The sequence below is a fragment of the Protopterus annectens genome, chromosome 5.part0 (assembly GCF_019279795.1).
Source record: "Protopterus annectens isolate FY-2018-M chromosome 5.part0, PAN1.0, whole genome shotgun sequence".
In the NCBI taxonomy this organism is placed as follows: domain Eukaryota; kingdom Metazoa; phylum Chordata; order Ceratodontiformes; family Protopteridae; genus Protopterus; species Protopterus annectens.
The window spans coordinates 1,650,766,848-1,650,790,851 of record NC_056735.1 but is presented as its reverse complement, the minus strand read 5'-3'; the positions used below and the strand labels follow the sequence as shown (position 1 = coordinate 1,650,790,851).

Genomic DNA, 24,004 nt, shown 5'->3' with positions numbered 1-24,004 from the left:
TACCCCCTGTCTCTCTCTATGACAACTACCCTGGTACCACCTGTGGGCACATTGCCATCATCTCCCCTTGTCTCAACCTACACAGCCATCCTACTGCCCTGGGACTGGCCTACATGCAAGTCTAAGGGTCTCTTTTTAGGACCCTCCTGATCCAACCTCAGAAGCACTACTGTATGCGGGAAAACAATCCTGATGAGGGTACGTGCAGATATCACTTTAATACCCAACGTCGGTTTATGGCCCTGGTAAGAGATGTCACACGTACTCTCCTGAAACAAAGACTTTGGTATACTGGCCAGACGGTGGCAATTCAAGCAGCAACTCCCTACTGTTATGAATACTGTAACATAGAAGAGAAGGACATCTAAGGTTATGGTAAGTTCTTGCACAACTATTCTTTTTCTCTCACTGCTTTTATGGCAGGAGCATACCAGGGCAGGTAAAGGCCTATTCTACTAGAGTCACAATGGCAGCTACTGCTTTCTTTAAATGAGAAGGGGGTGGGGTCTGCACTCAATCTTTTTTACTTGGTCCTCAATCAACACTAATCCTAGGTTTAATGTTGAGACTTCTAGAACTAGAGCAGCATTTGCCATGGCCATCCTGCAAACGTTATTTCAGCCAGCTTATCCTCAAGACCAGTCATCTTTTGGTCCATGAGCTTTGGGAAACTTCTCAGATGTAAAGACTGCTACAACAGTAAACCATATGACAAGTGTAGTACAGTTGTGTTGGGAATTTACAATAATTGTTTATATTCAAGTATGTACACTGCTGCAGCATTATCTGCCTTCCCTCCACCATGCTTCTTCCTGCTTTATAAGTATCTGTGGCTGGGATAGGTGTACAGTCACCCTTGTAGGTTAGTAGGTTCATAGGATGATACTGTTATTGGCCCAGAGGCCCTTATAAGCCTAGCCAGGAATATCGCCCATGTTCCCACAAAGTCAGAAGCACCTGTTTCCCCTGTCCAGCAGGGACACAGGTGGGTTCCCAGGGGTGTATTTTCTGTTTCCCATACAGTCATCCAGGTTCCTCTTAAAGAGGGCTAGAGAGGTATTCTGCTAGACATGGAGAGGGAGTCTATTCCACAGATGTGGTGAGGTCTTTGGGACACAAATCCATCCCACCAACAATTTCTATTAATGTCACAGACCAGGTTGAGGTCTTGCGTGCGGGTTGCTTGAGTGGAGTTTGACTTACGGATATGCAGCAACTCCATCAGGGCTGGGTCTGAGATGGCCTTGTGTACCAGCTACATGTCACCTCTGAGCAGTCTGTACGAGACTGAGTAGAGGAACAGGGCTTTTAGTCTATGTGTATAGGATAGTTGTTTGAGACCCTAGATTTTCTTGGTTAGGAACTATTGTGGTCTCTCCAACTGCAGCATGTGCTTGGCAAGGTACTTGCCAAAGGGGGCATTGTACTCGATAATGGATCTGATAAGGGAGGAGTACAGGGATGTTATGGCCTCCTTGTTCCTGGATGAAATACCCTTGCTTATGAGGTGGGCCATCTAGAAAGCCTTCCATACAATGGAGGCAACATGGTGGTCAAAAGTCAAGGTTCCTATCAACCTGGGTGTCCAAGTCCCTCACAACTGATTGCGTGTTTAGTACATTGTTATTAATGTGATCATTATTGGGGATGCCATTTTCCCCAGATGGGATAATGATGCATTTCTTGGCATTCAATTTGAGGCCATGCTTTTGGCACCAGTCATTAGTTTGGGTAAGGCTGTACCACTTGGAGGATGTTCACATTACTAGGGGGAATTTAAGACGGTGCCCAGCTTGCAGTCATCTGCAAACGTGTTCAACCACTGGTTTTGGCTTGCACCTCAGAAAAGTATATCCCAAACAGTAGAGGCCCCAAGACCGATTCTTGGGGTACACTGTTCGCTATGGCTCTACTACTATAGGTGGCTTCCCCTATTTTGTCTGAGTGGGTTCTATCTGTGAGCCAGTTAGCTACCCATGTGGTAACATACTTGCTGATGCCTAGCTGGGAGAGTTTATTATTCCCGAGTGGGGAATAGGTTCTATGGCTTTGGCTAGGTCAAGGTAGGCAGTGCTCGCCATCTTCCTCTTGTCCATGGCTTTGGTGACTGTTTCAAAGAAGTCGACCAAGTTTAACAGGCATGATCTCCCTTTGACAAACCAAACTGTGTGGGGTCAAGTGTTTGGAAGTTGCCAATGTCCTTGTTTATATTGTCCATGGTATTGTGTTTCATGGCCTTATATATCTGTTTAGTTAGGCTGATGGGGGGGCCTATAATTGCCTGGGTCATTGTGTAGAGGGATGACGCTGGCTATCCTCCATTCAGCTGGGACAAAGCCGTTGCTCAGGTTTTGGTTGAATATGGTGCCTAATGGGACTGAGAGCTCATGCCTGAGTTCATGTAGGGTAGAGCCAGGGGGCATTGTCGTGTCCCATGGAGACTATTTTTTACCTTTGAGAGGGCTTTAAAGAACTGTTCCCTGGTGATGGGGTGGGGGGACCAGGTGCTGGGGATATCCTGGTTTATTGGTTGGGGACGGGGGGGTGAAGTTTTCACAGAACCTGTATGTCAGCAGGTTGGCTAGATTTACGGCGTTTTTATATGTGGTGTTATTGACCACCAGTTCAGAGCACATTTGGTGGTTACCTTTGAGATTGCAGATGTATGTGATTGTCCTTAGTGGATGTGACCAATCTGGACTAGAAGTTAGTCTTAGAGTATTTCAGCAGTGACCTTATTTGCTTGTTCAGACAAAGGAGAGATTGCTTCTTCTTGGTCCTGGACAGCAATTGTTTCCTTTTATTATAGAGTTTGTTTATTGCTGCAGTCCACCAGACAGGTTTACTCTTTCTTGAGGAAGTTGATTTGGTCCTGTTAGGTATTGCTGAGTCCCTACAGCAATGTAGGTGCTCGTATAGTTTTTTGTTGTAGGCTTCTTCCACTGCTAGGCATGGCATCCTTCCTCCTCAGGTTGACCTAGAACGTGGAGAGGCAGCTTTCAGGGGATGTGTTTTGCTTGTCTGCTTGAGGAGATAGTGCTCTGGATCAGCCACTGGTTTCAGGAGGCTACAAGGGTGAGAAAGAATCAATGATGGTGTAGGCAAACATTTGTCATACCACAGATGTGCTGACATTCAGGTGGGAAGATGGTTTGCATTACCTTGAGGGAGAAGGGTGCAAAGTTCTGGAAGTCAAGCAGGACATTGGGCCTGCTGCAACAGAAATCCCATAGAAATTAGTCATAGAAGGAAATTGGGTATGTGTTTCTGTTTGACTTTGTTACATAAAGAAGTTTGCCTACTAGTCTGTATTCTGCAGATGTCCTTCATGGATGCATCTGCAGTCATAACAACCGGGTTGTCCTGTCGTCAGGCAGCCCTGCAGTCGGCCGGATTCCAAAGTCCGGGTCCGCCTTCGGCTGATGTCGCACTTCACCCGACGTCATCTCTGCTGGTCTCCGGGTATAAAGGCATCAGCCGACGCCATTTTCTTCCGTCTTTCTTGCCGCGTGGCGCCCGAAGCAGAAGCTGTTCGCAAGTGCCGGTCGGTCGGATCCAGAGATTTCTACTACCGAATACTACTCAAGACTTCTAAAGCTAAGTACCCGCTGGGGACTCTTTCTTGCCTCAGCCGATGTCAGAAAAAGTCAATAACTGTTTAACTTGTGGGAAACAAATACCTCATAAAGATTTCCACTCTTACTGTTTGCCTTGTTTAGGCCCAGACCACGACGTAGCAGCCTGTTCGGCCTGTGCTTCCTTCAACCGACGAACGCTTTGGCGTCGGTCGGAGTTTGCTGAACAGTTTTTCGGTTCTGAATTTGCGTACATTATGCCGTCGGATCCTCCGACTACCCAAATTGTTAAGAACGAAAGAAAAGACCGACACTCGCGGTCCACGGTTTCGCCGAAACCCTGGTAAAGCAAATCATGAGTGTCTCGGTTTCGCCGAAACCGAGAAAACGTTCAAAGCACAGCTGAATCTTTGACTACTTCTGAGGTTCCTGCTACCTTACTTGAATCGGCCTCTGAAATTTTACCTACTACAGTGGCTTCTAGTGAATTATCAGACACCATCCCTTTGGATGTCTCTACCCCAGCACGTGGTGCTGCTAGGCCTCCTGCAGCCATGTCCATTAAGGCCTTTGCCAGGGCTAAAGCAGCCAAGTCTACTAAATCAGTGCCTGTTAAACCCCCCTCAACCAGGCCTTCTTCTAGTTCACAAATGCTTACTCTGGCAGAAGATTTAATATCCTTAATTAGGGGATCTCAATCTCACCCAGACAGGGCCTCTCAGCCCCCAGAGAAGAGACCTAGAGCAGAGCCCCCCGAGCCTGTGTCCTCTGATGATTCTGCATGGATGATTCAGATGTTACAGACCAGCCTGAGGCTCCTTTCTCCAATTATGAAGACTCAGATGCTGAAGAATCCATTCCAGCTGCTTCTCCACCAGAAGAATTCTCCTTTGGGGAAACCTTACATGCCATGCGAGAACAATTCCAATGGCAGCAACAGGATTTCTCAGACTCCAGAAAAAGACTTAGGACTTTTCTGCACCTTCCACAACACAGGCCCTTAGCTATACCTCCTGTCCTCCCTGTTGTGGACGATGCTTTTAATGATGTCTGCTCTGCACCAGATTCCTTACCTCCAGCCCCTGCCAAACCAGACAGATTTTACAGGGTACCAGACACGCATCATCACCTATACAAGGCCCCTCTTGCAGACCCCGAAACTATATCCCAGGGGCCTAAGGCAGTAGCCTCGACCACAGCAAAAAACCCTATTCCTTCTGAAAGGGAAGCCAGGTCTTTAGACAGATGGGGCAAAAAAAGTTTATACCTCAGCTACTCTCTCAGCTAGAGCTTTAAACTGTCAGTTTCACATGATACAATACCAAGAGTTTATGCTTGATCAGTTAACTAAAAAACTATCCTCTGACGACTCTATAGATAAGAAATATGTATTAGAAATGGTAAATAACATACAACAGGTTAGTAACCATTCCTTAAAATGTGGCTATGATGCACTGGAGGCTTCATTTAGATCAGCCATGACTGGCACAGTGATAAGAAGACATGCATGGCTGAAGGAACAAGTCTTACCGGATCATGTTAAAGCTAAGTTATTAGATGCTCCCATGGATAAGACCAGTTTGTTTGGTACATCTGCACAGCAGGTAATGAAGAAAATGGAAGAAAAGGCAAAATCTGTTCAAACGGTTAAAGATTTCTTGCAGGTTCAGCCCCCAAGGTTTAGCAGGAACTGGCCTGCCAAAAATTGGTCCTTTCCTGACTCCACAAGATCCCAAAGGGGCAGGAATAGACGCGTTCCAGAGGCAGAAACCAATCCAGAGGAGGTGCCTACAGAGGACGACAGTGGCAAGGTAATAACAGAGGCACAGATTCAGCCACTACCACTACAACAGCACAATCACAGTGACTTAACTCTACATCCGCCTACCAGGGAACAAATAGCAGCTCCATTAGGCGGAAAGTTAACCTTATTTTTAAAAAACTGGCACTACATCACAAAAGACAAGTGGATTTTGCAAACCATATACCAAGGTTACCGGTTCCACTTTCACACTCTACCAGTCAAAAGAGGAATGCCAAACCTGCCTCCAAATCAAAAAACAGAAGCTCTACAGCAGATAATGCAATTAGTAAAGATAAGAGCTGTGGAAAGAGTGCCAATAACAGAGCAAGGCAAAGGATTTTACTCCAGACTATTCCTAGTTCCAAGAAAGGAAAAAAGTTGGAGACCTATTCTCGACCTGTCCACCTTAAATACATACATCATTGTCCCAAAATTCAAAATGCTGACCCTACAGCAACTTCTTCCCATGCTGGGCAAGGAGTGTTGGCTGGTGACTCTAGATCTCAAGGAGGCATACCTGCACGTTCCCATTCGACCAATTTGCAGAAGATACCTCAGATTTCTTGCAGGATCAGAGCATTATCAATTCTCAGCATTGCCCTTTGGCTTATCTACTGCCCAGAGTATTCACAAAATGTCTGGCATCAGTAATCGCCTACTGCAGACTACAGGGAATCCAAATTTATCCTTACCTGGACGACTGCCTGCTACAAGGGGACAACAAAAGCAAGCTGACAACAGATTTACAAAGGGTCATTTACTTGCTACAAGCACTGGGATACACGGTCAATTTACAAAAGTCAAGGCTGATACCATCCCAAACAAGGACATTCCTGGGCTGAATTGGACACTGTCAAACAAATGGCATTTCTAACCGCAGAAAAACAAAAGAACTCCCTCTCTACTTCTTGGCTCTAACAAAACAGAACAAGTTAACAGCAAGAAAAGTCCTTCAGGCCTTGGGTTACATGGCATCATGCATAATCTTGGTTCCACATGCCAGACTACATATGAGAAAACTACAGTGGTACCTAAGGAATTTATGGTCCCAACACAGGCACAGCCTAGAAGCGGAAATTCCACTAATCCCATGCCTAAAACAGGAGTTCATATGGTGGGCACAAGCATGCCAGTCAAACCCAGGCCTACCCTTTCACAGCTATCAAGCAAGCCAGACCATCACAACAGACGCCTCAGACCTAGGATGGGGGGCTCACATGCTGGACAAATGTGTACAAGGATTGTGGACGAGGATCAACTCCACCTGCACATCAACCTAAAAGAAATGCTGGCAGTAAAACTGGCAATCCAAAATTTCAGACCATTTCTCAAAGAGGGCCACTTGATGATAAGGACAGACAACACCACAGTCATGTGGTACATCAACAAGCAGGGAGGCACTCATTCATACCCCTATGCAGAATGACTTTGGAGCTTTGGAACCTGGCACTCAGCTACAACATCCAGTTACAGGCAATATTTGTACCGGAAAGGACAATACTCTAGCAGACATATTGAGCAGAACCACATCCGATGCCCACGAATGGATGCTACACCCGGACATCTTCAAGATCATCTCAAAGAAATGGGGGAGCCCACAGATAGATCTATTCGCTTCCTCTCTCAAGCACCAGCTCAAAAAATTCTGCACAAGGACATTCCACCCACTTGCATGGAAAGTGGATTCGCTCTCCTTCAGCTGGAAAGGTCTAACAGCATATGCATTCCCACCTCTTCCCTTGATACACAAGGTATTACTAAAATCAAGGAGGAACGCCCAAGGATAACCCTGATAGCTCCAAACTGGCCAAGACAACACTGGTACCCATTACTGAGGAGCATGTCTCGGGACAACATGTGGCCAATACCCTGATGCCTTTGATGTTAACTCAGAACAACTACAGCATCATGCATCCAAACCTAAAACGTTGCAACTGACTGCATGGCACATCACATAGCAGCAACTAACCCAGAGCTTTCCCAAAGGGTTAAAGACATTATCCTTGAAGCCCGCAGACCTTCAACAAGAAGGAACTATGCAGGAAAATGGAAAAGATTTGTTATTTGGAGCACTGAAAGAGGAAAAAATGTGTCAATTATAGATATGGCTAACATTTTGGAGTATTTGGCAGAGCTTCTACATACAGGCCTGTCCTATTCCTCCATCAAGATACATGCATCAGCTATCTCAGCAGAATACAGCTTTGATCCACTGGTCTTTTCACATCCTTTACTCAGGCAGTTCCTCAGAGGAATCAAGAATGTAAAACCTCCAAGGAAACCACCATTGCCAGCTTGGGATTTGAACTTTGTGCTAGAAAAATTGACACTGCACCTTTTGAACCAGCAGCTACAGCGGACCTACAGCATCTATCGTGGAAAACTGCTTTCCTACTGGCAATAACCTCAGCAAGGAGGGTCTCTGAACTTCAGGCCCTAATGGCGGTACAGCCCTTCCTAATCTTCCACCAAGATAGAGTGTCCATGAGGACTAATCCTACTTTTATGCCTAAGGTGATATCCAGAGTGTCTTTAAACCAGGCAATCCACCTACCTACCTTCTTTCCCAACCCACAAAACAGAGGGGAAAGAATGCTGCATTCCTTGGATGTACATAGACAGTTACGCTACTACCTGGACAGAACAAAAAGTAGCAGAAAAACTGACCAGCTATTTGTAGCCTATGCAACAGGAAGGGAAGGAAAAGCAATTTCCAAACAGACAATCTCCAAATGGATAGGAAATTGCATACGATTCTGTTACTCCTTCCATGGAAAACCAATTCCACAGAACATAAGGCCTCATTCTACAAGGGCAACAGCCACTACCACAGCCTTCCTACGAGTGTGGCAACCAAGGACATTATTGAGGCGGCTACTTGGACCTCCGTGCATACATTTGCCAAGCATTATAACTTACCTTTGTACTCCAGATCCCGAGCAGGGTTTGCCACTGCTGTGCTGCAAGGGATCCTAACCACACCATAATCTAAATTTTTCCTCCTCCCTTAGTTGGCTATGGTATTCTACCCAGTTGTTATGACTGCAGATGCATCCATGAAGGACATAGTACAGTTTTGTACCTACCATAAATGTAGATGTCCGAACTGGATAGCATCTGCAGTCAGGATTACCCTCCCTCCTTCCCCTCTCTGGTACTCCTAGGGTATTTACCCTCTTAATAGCTAGCTAATGGGGGGAGTCTCTTATGGTGTATTTGTTTGTATATATGTACATACATGCTTATTTTCTGAGTTTGCCTTCTATCCATTTTGGAAACATTGGCATTTATCCAAAAATTAGCCTTCCAGGAAGGGCAACTGGCATCTGGGGCAAGAAACACTGAAGAAAATGGCGTCGGCTGATGCCTTTATACCCGGAGACCAGCAGAGATGACGTCGGGTGAAGTGCGACATCAGCCGAAGCCGGACCCGGACTTTGGAATCCGGCCGACTGCAGGGCTGCCTGACGACAGGACAACCCGGTTGTTATGACTGCAGATGCTATCCAGTTCGGACATCTACATTTATGGTAGGTACAAAACTGTACTTTATGAAAAGTTCTAGCACAGGTTGGGCTTCTGTCTGTTTTATTTTATGCAGAAATGGACTTCTAGTTTTTCAACAAGTCTGATTTGAAACTGTAGGCTATTTCATAGGTCATTGGTGTTGGACAATTGTATGAAAGGTAAGTGTGAAATACATGCGTGTCAGAGGAGCACATTCAATAGCAGAGGCTGCTTGCTTGGGTAAATATGGTAAACAGTCCTCTCCCTGAGGTGCAGTGATCTTAAAGTTAATATAAAGATGAGGAGTGTGGGTTTTCAAAAGTAGTGGTTTAGCATTTAATCAAAAGTTGCTTCAAATATTTTTTTGCATTGGTGGCAGCATAGCATTGCCATTTAGGAGACAGTCCTAGCTTTGCAACATTTTTCTCATCTAGAAATTATTTTGCTTATGTACAGAATTGTGCAAGTAAAATGCTTTGCAGATTTTAATTTTATAATGATATTCTGATTCTTTCAGGGGGATATTTTGAGAACTGAGAAGGAGCACAGTGTTTTGCAAGAACAGCTTAAGGAAGGAAGAAATAAATTTGAACAGCTGCAGGCACACAGTAATGAAGAAACTTCAGCTTCGGCTGATGAACTGAAAGTTGCCATAGAAAGAAATCAGGTACGTGTTTCTCTTGTTTAACTTTATGTAAAGAAGTTTGCCTACTAGTCTCTATTCACTAAAATTGAATCAGCCACGTTTAAGTCCTGTTATGCCAAGCAAGGGTTGGGGGTAAAGGTGCAGCTGTCCAGGACACATACTGCACTGTAGAAGAGGTAGCGCTCTGTCACCTGCAGTCAGACTTTCTAATAATTTAAGTAGTTGCAGTTGTGATCATGTTTACTAAATGTCATTTAGGGGTGTAGTTAGCACTTTAAAAGGGTTTCTGATTAGTCCTTTCAAGGCAGCAAGCAGTACAGCTGATTTAAATGTCATTCATTCAGTGTGTGTGTGCGTAACTGTAACAAGCAGCTAGCAAGGCTCCTGCTACAGTGTGTGAAAAGTATTTGAAAACATGTAGAAAACTGTTGCATGACTTGCATAGCAGCACTTTTCCTGTCATTACAGTGGAGGGCACAGCAAGAGTTGTTAGCTGGAGGTGTTTTTTTTTTTCTCCCAGCCAACTCCAGAGGATGTCTTTTGCCTCTACCTTGGGGGTGCCAGCTAAGGCCACTTGGCCTAGTTATACTTCTGGTGTGAGAGGTCTCACTTATTTTTCTTCTGAAAAGTTTTCTAAGATTATTGTGTTGTTTTTAAAGCAGGTTGTGTTGATTCCAGCTACTTTTGGAAATCTTGACTCATATTGCAGAGTCCCAAAATATAGCAAATAAATGACTGAAAATACAGGGGAAGACCAAATATTAAACATTACTGTTCTCCTTTAAACTTGTTTTGTGCAGGGGCGAAGCTTACCAAACTCAACACTGAGATTGTCATACCTTTTTGAAAAGGGGACACTATGAGAAATGACCATCTTGGGCTTAATATACAAAACAGGATTTTTTTGCCATTCAGTCACCACATTTCAGGACTTGAAAAAGTGAGTCCTGAGGTTTTAAATGGTTATCATTGTTTCCATTTCATTTTAGGTTACCTATTTGTAACTGTATAATTGATAAAAATACAAGATGATCTTTAAGGTAGTTTCAGTTTGTAGACATTTGTTATGAACTTTTCCATCTGCAAAGCAGTGCCTTGCTAATACATTTTCCAAGCTTTTCTTTTCACAAGTTCATAGTTATATCCAAAGCTAATGACCACCAGGGCCTTTGGAAGTCTAGCCATGCAACACCACCAAGTTGTGTCTCAGTGTATCATGGGCAGTTATTAGGAGATGGTATGTTGTGAAGTTTCTAGAGGTTATGGGGCTGTTAGTTTGGGCATTACTGTCTTGCCTCTGTCTGTCAGATTTGGGGGTGGGTGTGGAGGCAGATCTGGGCCAAATTTATGACTTCCCATCCATTGGTCAAGATTGCTCTAAATAAGGTTAGGGATGGAATCTTCTTCCCTTGAATGGGAGCCTGTTCCAGAGCATGGGGAATCCTCTGAAACCCATATCTGTCTCACCAACTTGTCTTATTTGTGTCACAAGCAAAATTTAAATCCTTGGATGTAGTGGTTCTAATGCTGTTCTTTTTGCGGATGTGTAAAAGGTCCATCAGAGCTGGATTTGAGGATGCTGTGTGTGCTGTGCATACATCTCTTCATAACCTGTAGGAAACAGAGTGTAGAGAGAGTGATTTAAGACCATTTGTATAGGACAGTGTGTTTATAAACTGGATTCTCCTGGTAAGGAACCTTTGTGGGCATTCCAACTGTTGCATATGTCTAGTCAAGTACATACCAAAGGGGCCATTATACTCAGTGATGTCTGATAAGGGCCGAATAAAGTGGGTGGTATGACTTCCTTGGATTTGGATGCCATGCCCTTACTTATAAATTGGGCAGCATAGAATGACTTTCTTACTACCTTGACCAGATGTTGGTCAAAGGCTAGATTACTGTCTGTATATGTTCCCAGATCCCTGACTTCCATGTCATCTCTTAGGGCTGTCTTATTGATGGAATAATTAGCCTAGGTGGCAGTTTTCCCAAAAGGAAGTATAATGCATTTCTTGGCATTGCGTTTTAATTTGGGGCTTTGACACCATTCATTTGTTTGTGTTAGACCCTCATGTAAGAAGTTTGTGTCACAGGGGCAATCTGTGATAGCTCCCCACTGCACTCATCTGTGAACTTAATCAGCCAAAGGCCCTTGACATTAGCCTTTACCTTCGAGAAGTCAAAGACAAATAGGAGAGGTCCCAGCATGGAGCCCTGGGGTACCCCACTGGTGACCGGGCTCTTTCTGGAAGTAGTCTGTCTAATCCTGACTTCCTGGGTCCTGTCTGAGAGTCCGCTTACAATCCAACGAGTTACATAGGAGTTTATATCCAGTTCAGTGAATTTGTCAACTGTACCCGAGTGGGTATTGTATTGAATGCCATAGCCAGGTCTAAGTAGGCGGTATGCACTGTTTTCGCCTCATCCATTGCCTTGATGACATTCTTAAAGAATTCCACCAGAATTAGTAGGTGTGTCTTTCCATTGACAAAATTAAACTGGATAGGGTCCACCGTCTGAAGGTAGCCTTTGTCTTTGTTGATCATTTCCATGATTCATTCCATGGCTTTGCATATTAGGCTAGTCAGACTAATAGGTCTGTAGTTTCTGGGGTCAGTTGATGGCCCACCCTTGCGAAGTTGGATAATTGTTCAGTCCTTCACTGTTGTGGTACAAAGTCTGTTTTGAGGCCATAGTTGAAAGATGACTTGAGTGGTCCTGATCATGTTTTAAGCTATTTAGGAGACATTCCAGGATATATTCATGGCCCTTTGAGGATGTTTGTTTTGCCTTAGCAAGCACCACCAGGACCTTCTGCCTGTTAATTGTTGGGGGTTATACTATTGGTATTTCATGGAGGGAGGCAGGGAAAGGACCCTTCCTTTGAAGACTTGTCTTCCAATCATCATCATTGATGGAATCACATTCATAAGGAGGAGTGGTCTTTAACTTTCCTCTTTTTATGCTGCATTTAGTCATCTCGGTACTGGGTCTAACCTCAAACTTCACACCATTCTCCCAAAGCTGCTTAAATCTGCAAATAACATTCTCTGTATCCCCATCACTTACATTCTCAGTCACTCACTATCCATCACCATTGTTCCTCATAGATTTAAACATGCCTTTATTTTTCCATTACCTAAATGCTCAGTTCCTTCATCTGCCTCAGATTTCAGACCCTTTGTCAAGTTTTACCCTATTGCTAAGATGTTGGAGAAAATACTCAGTAATCAAATACTGGAATATCTGAAGAAATGTGATGTCCAACATGGTTTCCATCCTAATTTCAATACCCTAACTGCCATTTACAACTTTAACTGATCAAATTATTTAGTAATTTGGAGCAGGGCAAATTTACAGTGGCTGGCTGTCTTGATCTGAAGAGGGCTTTCTAAACTGTTGACTACAACCTTTTGTTAAGCAGGCAGAAATTGGCAATTCTAATGAGGTGGTTCAGTGTTTCAAGAAGTATAACACATTCAATATTTCTGGTACACATAACCAATACCGTAATGGTAGTATTCATCAAAGTGTACCTCAGGGCTTAGTGTTACTTCCATTACTCTTCTCTGTTTATATTAACAATATCCATTGGTGCCTCCCCCATTTGAATTGTATTATGTACGCAGATTACATTGTTCTATTTAATGCCAACAAGAACATATCTTTGCTTCACAGTGGATTACATATGATTTTGCAACTTTATGAAACTGGTTACTTGGGGATAAACTTGCAGTCAACACCAGCAAAACTACTGTAATTCTGCTTGGCACTCGATAACTTAGTAGTATACATAATTTTCATATTTCTGAACCCCCAAACTCTCTTTTTCCATTCACCTCATAGCATAAACACCTTTGCATCATTTTAGATCAAAATCTCTTTCCGAATTAATGTTGACTCTCAGGTGGCTAAAATACTTCAGTAGATCAGAGCAGCCAATGAAATCTCAAGCTTCCTAACTGCCATTGTCATTAATGATGTCCTTATTGAAATCATTGTTGTAGTATGCATCACAAATGGGTTTTCATTACTGACATCCAGCCAGGGTACCAGAGCTTTACCTTCCTAGGATGTATGTCTGATGTATGACCTCAGCTTGTTCATGTCGAATTATAAAGGATGGACGTACGCACGAGATTCTCAGACTTATGCCCCCAGCCTGAATGCAGGTTGTGCATCTCTTGGACTGCTCTACGTTTGGTTTTGGTACCATTTGCTTCACTAATTGTCAGATAAGAACCCTGTTGAGAAACCTTCCTTTTCTTATTTACAGCTGTGGTTAAAAATTGTTAGATGTCCGCTAGGAGGGATAAATCCAAGTACTGTAGACAGTTTCCATACAGGGACTTGCACACTAAGTGCCTTTTTGTTTAGGCCCTGATCACAACTAGTAATCCTGTTCCATTTGTAAGTCGTTTGTACCAAAGACCCTCAAATTGAGACTTTACTCATTCAATACCCTTCTTGAAACCCAGTGATTGAAATGCCTAACTGAATGTGTGATGGCAGACTGTCAGGACTCCGACATCACTCTTCCCCTAAGAAAACAATTCAGAAGAGACTCCACAATGATTCTTAGTCCAACATCTCTGTCAGACATACCCGCTGATATGGTCAAACCCATGGTACATCCAGTTACCTCTCAGGTGCCCACTACAGAGAACCCCTTTGGAGGCCAGTTTAGATCCTGAGGCCTTGCAAGATAATGGATGCCTCGAACAAACCACATCTTACCTCAGAGGGCATGCACAGAATCCCTTGGATCCTTATATGGTTGAGGTTCCTGGTACACTGATTGAAATGAGGTAAAGCTTCCATACTACAAGGCTCTTCCAGATGAACATTACCTCAAAAAGAAGTAGTAAATAAGCATTTGAAGTCCCCCTACTCATTCCAATAAGCATTTGAAGTCCCCCTACTCATTCCAGGGGCAAAGAAAGTGGATATACTTCTCCCAAGACTTATTTAAAGCAATCATGGCCCTGAAGCCCCCGTCTTTTGTAGCCTAGCTTTCTCAAGCTATACCACAAAATCAAGCCTTGGACTGTTCTTCCTCTGAAGAGAATCCTGAACCAGAATCTGATCATTCTCTGGATTACTCTTCACAACTCCACTCTCCTGAGCAAGTCTCCTTCAAATAAGGGGACTGGCTTTCACCTGACTCTCCTCTGGAAGAGGCAACCTTTGGAGAAACCATTCAGACCATGATGAGATGCTTTGAGTGGCAATCAAGCCAAATCTCAGAGGTACAAAAGCAATACTGCAGCTTTCTGGTGATGGGGTACTCCAGCTCCTTTACCAATTCCCTCAGTCCTTGAACCTTATCTTGGTGCTTTTCATTCTTCTTTAAGACGTGACTGTCAACTGCCTGCTCCTAAAAGACCGAACAGATTTTATAAGGTTCCCGGTGAACTTAAATACCTGTGTAAAAAAAAACATGGCTGACCCTTCAGCTGTCACCCCCTCCTCAGATAAGTCGTTCAAATTTCTTCCCACTGCTAATCCCCTCCCCTCAGACAAGGACAGCAGGGCCATGGATAGATGGGGTAAGAAAGTTTACACCTCAGCCACTTTAGCATTCAGGGCTATCAATTACCAAACATAAATGACCGAAATACCTGCTTTCTGTGTTGCAGTTTCTGCATAAGGTCATGTCAGAACCTAAGACAGCAGACCCTTCTGTCCCAAACCACACAAGTAGGCAGACACAGCTACAGATGCAGTTGTTAAGGAGTAAATGCAGTGTCGAGGCTGCTGTCATTGGCTCAGTGATTAGTCGGCATGCATGGCTCTGGGGTCAGCCCATCCCTGAAGACTTCAAATCTTAACTCATGGATTCACCCTTGGATAACAACCTCTTGTTCGGACCACAAGCTGCCAATATTTTCAAAACTCTGCAAAAGCAAGGCATGGCCATGAAAGACTGCAGGCAAATTCCGCTCTCTGCAGTTTCTAGATATCCTAGGGAACTACCTATCAAATCCACTCCCTTTGTTAAAAGGGACCCTAGGCCCTCTCACAAACACAGAAAAGCACCTAGGAAAAGATTTTCTGACAAACCACAGAAAGACGCTCTTTCAGGTAGGCCTCCCTTTGGGGGCAAAACATTGTAACTATTCTCTTCTCCACCTTGTCTCCCCCTCCATCCCTCTACCCTCTGTCAAAAAGGCTCTCCGTTTCACTTCAGTTCTGGCAGGTGGTTACAACAGACAAGTGGATCCTGGACATCATCAAAGAAGGCTATGCTATGTCTTGGTAAAGCGTTCCCTCCATAAAAGGGATTTCCAGTCCTCCAACCAACCAGCTTCCCCATGATTGGTCCCAGTATTCAGGACTTATTGGCAGGTTTTTATTCAAAAATGTTTCTAGTTCCAAGGAAGTAAGGACAATGGAGGCCCATCCTGGACCTCTTAATGCTAAACACCTTCCTAAAAGTGCCTGCCTTCAAAGTGCTTTGTCTACACACCTTCATTTCATTCCGCCTCAGGCATTTTAGTGGCCCTAAATCTCAAAAATGCCAGTCTTCACATCCCCATCCATGCACCCTGCAGGAGATTCCAGAAGTTCTTCTCTGGCTCTTCTCATTTTCAGTTTAACGCTTTGCCGTATGTTTTTTTATGCTATCCCAAGAGTTTTCACAAGGGGCATAGGATCCGTGTTAGCCTTGTGTCGCACTCGGGGAATTCAATTTTTCCCCTACCTGGATGACTTGATTCAGCCCCTGTGCACAGACACCCTCCTCAAACATGTACATTCACAGTTTGGCTCTTAACCAACCTAGTTTTCACCATCAACGTCAAGCAGTCTCATCAAATTCTTCGCACTGATGCTTCAGGCAAGGCTTGGGGGCCTGGAAGAGCTCCCAAAAGATTCAGAGGAAATAGCCACCCTCTCTCCAGAGGAATACATCAACCTGATAGAAATGAGGGCCGATGTTCTTCGTGTTTCACTGTTGCAGTCATCACACTTGGGGTTATCTGCCTGCAGGTAGCCCTCAGTCAGCCCAAATACCAGAGTCTTGGGATTTCTGTGTCGGATGTTGTCGCTTCTTCCATGACGTCAGGTCGTCAGGGGTATTAAACATGCAGCCGACGCCATTACATCAGATGTTCATCGTGTTACACTGCTGCAGTCATTACACTTGGGTTATCCTGCTGTCAGATGGTTCCCCAGTTGGCCTGAGTTGCAAAGTCTTGGTCCGGTGTTGGTTGCTGTCGCCTCCTCCCTGACGTCAGTGCGACAGGGGTATATAAGATGCAGCCGACACCGTTTTCTTCAGTCTTTCTTGCCGTGCGGTTCTCAAAGCAAAAGCAGTTCGCAAGTGCTGGTCGGCCAACTCCTGAGATTTTAATTCCGAATCCAGAACCGAAGTCTTCTACAAAGCTAAGTACCCCATTGGGGAAACTTTTTCTTGCCTCAGACCGATGTCAGTAAAAGTTAATAACTGTATTTCTTGTGGGAAGCAAATACTTCATAAGGATTTCCATTCCTATTGTATCCCATGCCTAGGCCCAGACCATGACGTCACTGGTTGTCGGTTTTGTGCTAGGTTTAACAAGCGCACTATTAAACGTCGGTTTGATTTTGCCCGACATTATTTTGGCAGAAAATTCAATTACACCATGCCGTCGGAACTTCCGATGACCGGAATACATAAAAAGCGCAAAGACAAGGACAGGCATCCGAGTCCCAAAACTGACGACGAGGCCTCTTCTAGGCCGGTCCTCTGGTTTTTGCCTTCGCAACCCCTGACAACAGCTTCTGCCAGAACCACAAGCCGCCTCCGACTCCCACGTGGAGCTGGCTGGGCCTTCGGACGCACAAGTTTTTCAGCCTACCGAAACTAACCCTTCAGAGGGAACCGAAGTAGCTGAGCAATCCACAGCTTCAGAGGGTGTTTTCAGACATACTCAGTTACGCATTAAACCCTCTGCTAAGTCTAAGCCTCCCTTAAAAACAAAGAAACAAATACAGCATTCTCCAGGACAGGCCTCCATGCCTAAGAAACAAATGCTCAAAATGGCCGAAGACCTACTCACCCTGATGAGGGGGTCCCACCCCCCTCCTGATAAAAGGCCCAGACAGGATGGAGACTATGAATCATCCGACCAGGTGTCCATTTCTTCAGATTCATCCTCAGACCTAGGATATTCTTTACCCCCTTATGAGGATTCTGATGCTGAGGAATCAATTCCGTCAGCCTCTCAGCCTGAGGACTACTCCTTTGGGGGAAACCTTACATACCATGAGGGAGCATTTCCATTGGGAAGGCCATGATTACTCAGAATCCCAGAAAAGGCTCAGAGACTTCCTTTTATTACCTCAACACAGACCTCTTGCTATTCAGCCAGTGTTAGATATTGTGGATGATGTGTATACTGAATCCAGCTTAAATCCTGACTCCTTACCTCCAGCCCCAGTTAAACCTGACAGATATTACAGAGTCCCTGGCTCTCACAAATTTCTGTATAAAAGCCCTGTTGCTGACCCTGAAACTATTTCTCAGGGACCCAAATGGATTAAGGCCTCATCAGCAAAAAACCCAGTTCCCTCTGACAGAGATTCCAGAGCATTAGACAGATGGGGAAAGAAAGTATATACGTCTGCAACTTTAGCAATGAGAGCCTTAAATTGCCAGTTTCACATGCTAAAATATCAGCAATTTTTGATGTCTCATCTGAAACAAAAAATGCTTCCAGATTCAGATCCTCCTAATTTTAAAGAAATGCAGGATTTATTGCATGCAGCTGAACAAGTGGGAAAACATACTTTGCAATGTGGTTTTGATTCTTTAGAGGCCTCCTGTAGAGCAGCAGTTACAGGCTCTGTCATTAGAAGACATGCTTGGTTAAGAACATACTTTACCAGATCATGTTAAAGCAAAATTATTGGATGCACCTTTGCAGCGGGATGTGTTATTTGGCATTAAGGCATAAGAGATATTAAAGAAGATGGAGGATAATGCAAAATCTGTGCAAATGGTGAAGGATTTCTTACAGGTTCAGCCTCCTCGATTTAGCAGAAATTGGCCAACAAAGAATTGGTCCTTTGCAGTTACAGACAGACCTCAAAGGGGCAGATGCAGACGTCCAAGAGGTAGAGGTCAACCACAAGGTCCTTACAGGCCTCGACAGTGGGGTGCACCAGGCCAGATAGAAGGGGAAGACAGGCCCCAAATATATAAAAAGCAGCCTCAATGACTTCCCACTTCAGCTGCCAAACAGCTCTCTCTTGGCAGCCCCCTTAGGAGGAAAACTGGCACTTTTCTATCACAACTGGCATTGGATCACCAAAGACAAATGCATTCTCAACATTGTATCTCAAGGTTACAGGTTCCACTTTCACACTCTGCCAAGGTTAAAAGGAATGCCAAATCTGCCACCAAATCAATGGGCAGAGGCTCAAAAACAAATTACAGCACTCATGGACATGAGAGCTATTCAAAAGGTACCACCAGAGGAGCAAGGACAAGGATTTTACTCAGGACTCTTTCTGGTTCCCAGAAAGGACAAAGCCTGGAGGCCCATTCTGGATCTTCCTTATCTAAACACTTGCCTGGATGTTCTGAAATTCAGAATGTTGACACTACAGCAGCTTCTTCCCATGCTGGGCAAGAAAGCTTGGCTCGTGACCTTGGGCCTCAAGGAGGCATACCTGTATGTCCCTATCAGACAAAACTGCAGAAGATGCCTCAGATTCATAGCTGGTTCAATGCACTATCAATTCTCTGCACTGCCCTTTGGCTTATCTACTGCGCCCAGGGTCTTCACAAAGTGCCTGGCACCAGTAATTGCATTTTGCAGACAGAAAGGAATTCAAATTTACCCGTACCTGGATGACTGCCTGATTCAAGCAGAGAGCAAGGACATTCTTCTAAAGCATCTGGCTTTCATTAAAAAAAGTTATTAAGTTGCCTGGGGTACACAGTAAACGAAAAGACATCAAAACTAGTGCCCTCACAAGATGTAATATTCCTGGGTGCCAGCATGAACACAACGGCCCAGATGGCTTATCTCACGCCAGACAAGCAAGGACAACTGACTCAATACTTTCAATTGATGGCAACAAAGACCCAACTCCCTGCAAGAAAAATTCTGCAGGCCCTTGGTTACATGGCATCTTGCATACTACTAATTCCATATGCCAGACTGCATATGAGGAAACTACAGTGGTACCTAAAGAGTGTATGGTCTCAACACTGTCAAAGTTTGGAAACAGTTATACCACTAATTCCTTGCCTTCAACAGGAGTTTTGATGGTGGGCTTAAGCTTGTCACCTCAACAAGGGACAGCCTTTTACTCAACCCACAGCCAGGCAAACACTGACAACAGGTGCATCGGATTACGCCTGGGGAGCACATATGGCAGGAAAATGTATTCAGGGCGAGTGGCCCACAGAACAAAGGCATCTTCACATCAATCAAAAAGAGATGCTAGCTGTACAAAATGCCCTTATAGCTTTCAAATACCTGCTGCATCCAGGACAACTATTACTAAAGACAGACAACACCACAGTCATGTGGTACATAAACAAGCAAGGGGGCACACACTCCTACCCCCTCTGCAAACAAGCCATGACCTTGTGGAACACAGCTCTAGACTACCAAGTTCATCTGCAAGCACAATTCCTACCAGGAGAGAAAAACACACTGGCAGACTACTTAAGCAGAAACATCATGGATCCCCACGAATGGGAATTGAATCCACAAATATTCAGAATGATAACCCAGAAATGGTGGAGCCCGGACATAGATCTGTTTGCATCCCCAATGAACTGCCAGCTACAGAAATTCTGCACAAGGAGTTACCACCCACAAGCATGGAAAGTGGATGCCCTCTCATCCAGCTGGAAAAACCTACAAGTATACGCTTTCCCACCTCTACCTCTCCTTCTAAAGGTACTCATAAAAGCCAAGCAAGAAGAGCCAAAGATGATCCTGATTGCACCAGACTGGCCACGCCAGCACTGGTACCCAATCTTAAAGAACTTAGCACAAGAACCACCCTGGATTTTGCCCCAAATCCCACATTTGCTGACTCAGCACAACAATCAGATACTTCACAGCCAGCTAAAGACCTTAAACCTAGCTGCATGGAAAATTCCTTAGTCAAGCAAGCAATGCCTCTCTCCAAAGCTGTTATGGATGTCATTCTGGAGGCCAGAAGGCCTAGTACCAGGAAAGCCTGTTCGGATAAATGGAAGAGATTCTGTGCCTGGAACCAGGCTCACAGCCTTGACCCTCTTGTCCCAAACATTCTTCAGATACTACAATATTTAACTGAGATGCTGGACAAGGGCCTCTCCTTTTCATCCATCAAGATCCACGCCTCTGCCATTTCTGCTCATTACAGCACGGATCCACCAATTTTCTCTAATCCTTTGCTAAAACAGTACCTCAGAGGGTCTAAAAACTTAAGACTGCCCTGTAGAGCACCTACTGCAACTTGGGACCTCAACTTTGTTTTGGAAAAATTAACTTTACGTCCTTTTGAGTCAGCTAACACAGCAGAATTAAAATAGATCTCTCGGAAAACTGCTCTGCTACTGGCAATAACATCAGCACGAAGAGTTTCAGAATTACAGGCACTAATGGCAGTGGAACCTTTCCTCATTTTCCACCAGGACAGGGTGTCTTTAAGAACTAACCCTATGTTTATGCCAAAGGTGGTATCAAGTGTGGCTCTAAACCAAACTATTCACTTGCCAATTTTTTATCCAAAACCAAAGAATAAAGGGGAGAGACTATTGCATTCTTTGTTCATTCACAGGCAGTTATGCTTCTACTTGGACAAAACCAAAGTTTTCAGAAAATCTGAGCAATTATTGGTAGCATATGCTGCAGGAGCACAGGGAAAAGCCATTTCAAAACAGACTATTTCAAAATGGATAGGGCATTGTATACATTTCTGGTATACACACCATGGGAAACCTGTATCTAGCAGCATTAGATCTCAGTCCACCAGGGCAACAGCCACTTCAACTGCCTACCTCAGAGGAGTACCTACCAAGGATATTTCGGAAGCAGCAACATGGAGTTCTGTGCATACCCTTCACCAAGCATTACCATTTGCCTTTATACTCCAAATCCAGAGCTGGCTTCGCCACTGCTGTGCTGCAGGGCCTTATAGCCACCCCTAATGCCTTATAGAACCAGCCACCCTACCTCAGCTTTGGGATTCCACCCAAGTGTAATGACTGCAGCAGTGTAACACGATGAACATAGTACGGTTTTGTACCTACCATAAATGTAGATCTTCAAGTGTAAACACTGCTGCAGTCCAGGTTACCCTGCCTCCTTCCCCTCTTACTTGCTGGTACTTACCTATGTCTTCTACCCTTTACTACCTATGGGGAGTATTTGCTGGAAACTGAAAGTTGTTGTTTGCCTTTCTTCTGTATACTTTACTAGCAATTTGAATTGCCTACCTATTTGGGGGCACCTGACATCTGGGGCAAGAAAAACTGAAGAAAATGGCGTCGGCTGCATCTTATATACCCCTGTCGCACTGACGTCAGGGAGGAGGCGACAGCAACTGACGCCGGACCAAGACTTTGGAACTCAGGCCGACTGGGGAACCGCCTGACGGCAGGATAACCCAAGTGTAATGACTGCAGCAGTGTTTACACTCAAGCATCTACATTTATGGTAGGTACAAAACTGTACTTTTTTCTTTCCGAGCGGAGCCCGAAACAGAAGCAGTTCGCAAGTGCCGGTCGGCCGCTACCTGAAATTTTTGTTATTCGAGTTTCAGACCTGAAGTCTTCTAAAGCGAAGTACCCTGTTGGGGATCCCTTTTTCTTGCTCTAACCGATGTCAGAAAAAATTAATAATGGTCTTGCTTATGGAAAGCATATACCTCACAGAGATTTTCATTCTTACTGCGTCACCTTCTTAGGCCCAGACCACGACATTCCTTGCTGTCCGTTTTATGCCCTGTTCAATGCCTGAACTGTTCGTTGTTGGGCTATCTTAGTTGCTAAATTCTTTCGCTGTCGTTCTCCGTATTCCGAAATGGCTTCGATAAGCCATCCGACTACTGATCTTCCAAAAAAAGTAAGGATAAAGACAGCAACAGACCACATAGGTCCAAAACTGCTGACGACGCTTCCGTTAAGATAGTCGCCAGTCCGCTGGTACTCAGTGAGGCGCTTTCGCAGCCACTGATATCCACTTCTACGAATTCGCAGGCTTCTACTGAGACCCATTCGGAGTCCGGTATGTCACGAGATGCTTCTTCGGCTATGGAACCTGTGGATGTCTCTACCTTAGATGGGTCTGGAACCACTGTGCAGGCACCGGCTACTGAGGGTGTATTCAGACCTTCCAATGTTCGTATTAAACAGACTACTTCGTTTCAGTCTAAAACTACCGAATTTCTCAGGCCCAGAGTTTGCACTACTCCTAGGAAACCGCCAGTCAAAGCACATTCTCAAGCTCCCTTGCCACAGAAACAAATACTTAGAATAGCTGAAGACCTTTTTACTTTAATTAGGGGAACCAGCCTTCCCCCTGTAAAAGACAAAGAATTGATCTTCATTCTGATTTTTCAGATCATGAGTCCGATGACTCTGACCCCTCTGATTACCAGGACATACCCTTAACTACCTATGAGGATTCTGATGCACAGGATTCCATTCCCTCTGCCTCCCCACCAGAGGATTTTTCTTTGGGTGAAACCCTGCATACCCTCAGAGAGCATTTCCGCTGGGAGTGCCAGGACTACCCACAGTCCAAAAAGAGACTCTGGGAATTTTTAAACTTGTCTCAGCACAGGCCTCTAGCTATCTCTCCTGTTCTGGAAATTGTAGATGTCTTCATAGAATCCAGTCTTACCCTTGATACTTTGCCACCAGCTCCTAGAAAACCTGACCGGTTTTACATTACAGAGTACCTGACTCTCACAAATTTCTATTTAAGAATCCTACTGCGAATTCAGAGACCATTTCCCAGGGACCTAACGGCAGTAAGGTTACTACAGCCAAAAACCCTACCCCTTTGGACAGGGATTCTAGGCCTTTAGACAGATGGGGAAAGAAGATATGCTACTCTTGCCATCAGGGCTTTAAATTGTCAGTTTCACAAGTTGAAGTACCAGCAACATATTATGGAACTAATTAAACAAAAAATTATGTTGATTCCTGATTGTGCAGAACATAAAGATTTACAAGAGTTGATGCATTCTGCAAACCAAGTTGGAAAACATACTTTGCAGTGTGGAGCTGATGCTTTAGAAGCATCTTGCAGGGCTGCTGTCACTGGGTCTGTTCTTAGAAGGCGTGCTTGGCTAAAGGAACAAATCTTGCCAGACCATGTCAAAGCAAAATTACTAGATGCTCCATTAAACCAAGAACGCTTGGCACTAAAGCAGAAGAAGTTCTTAAAAAGATGGAGGAAAAAACAAAATCCATATGTTGGTAGGCATTGACCTTCAAAAAACTGGTCTTTTCCAGTCCCTCCCAGACCT

The 24,004-nt window shown here is 44.5% G+C and overlaps 1 protein-coding gene across 1 annotated transcript in view; it reads left to right on the top strand.

Annotated features, from left to right (window-relative positions):
• The window catches only part of TTC3 (tetratricopeptide repeat domain 3), a gene marked incomplete in the record, with an annotated part of 2,769,029 nt that overhangs the window by 1,762,565 nt on the left and 982,460 nt on the right, over positions 1 to 24,004 (top strand). Inside the window, 1 exon segment of the mRNA XM_044072025.1 lies at positions 9,404 to 9,553. Within this exon segment, the coding sequence (XP_043927960.1) occupies positions 9,404 to 9,553 (150 nt within the window).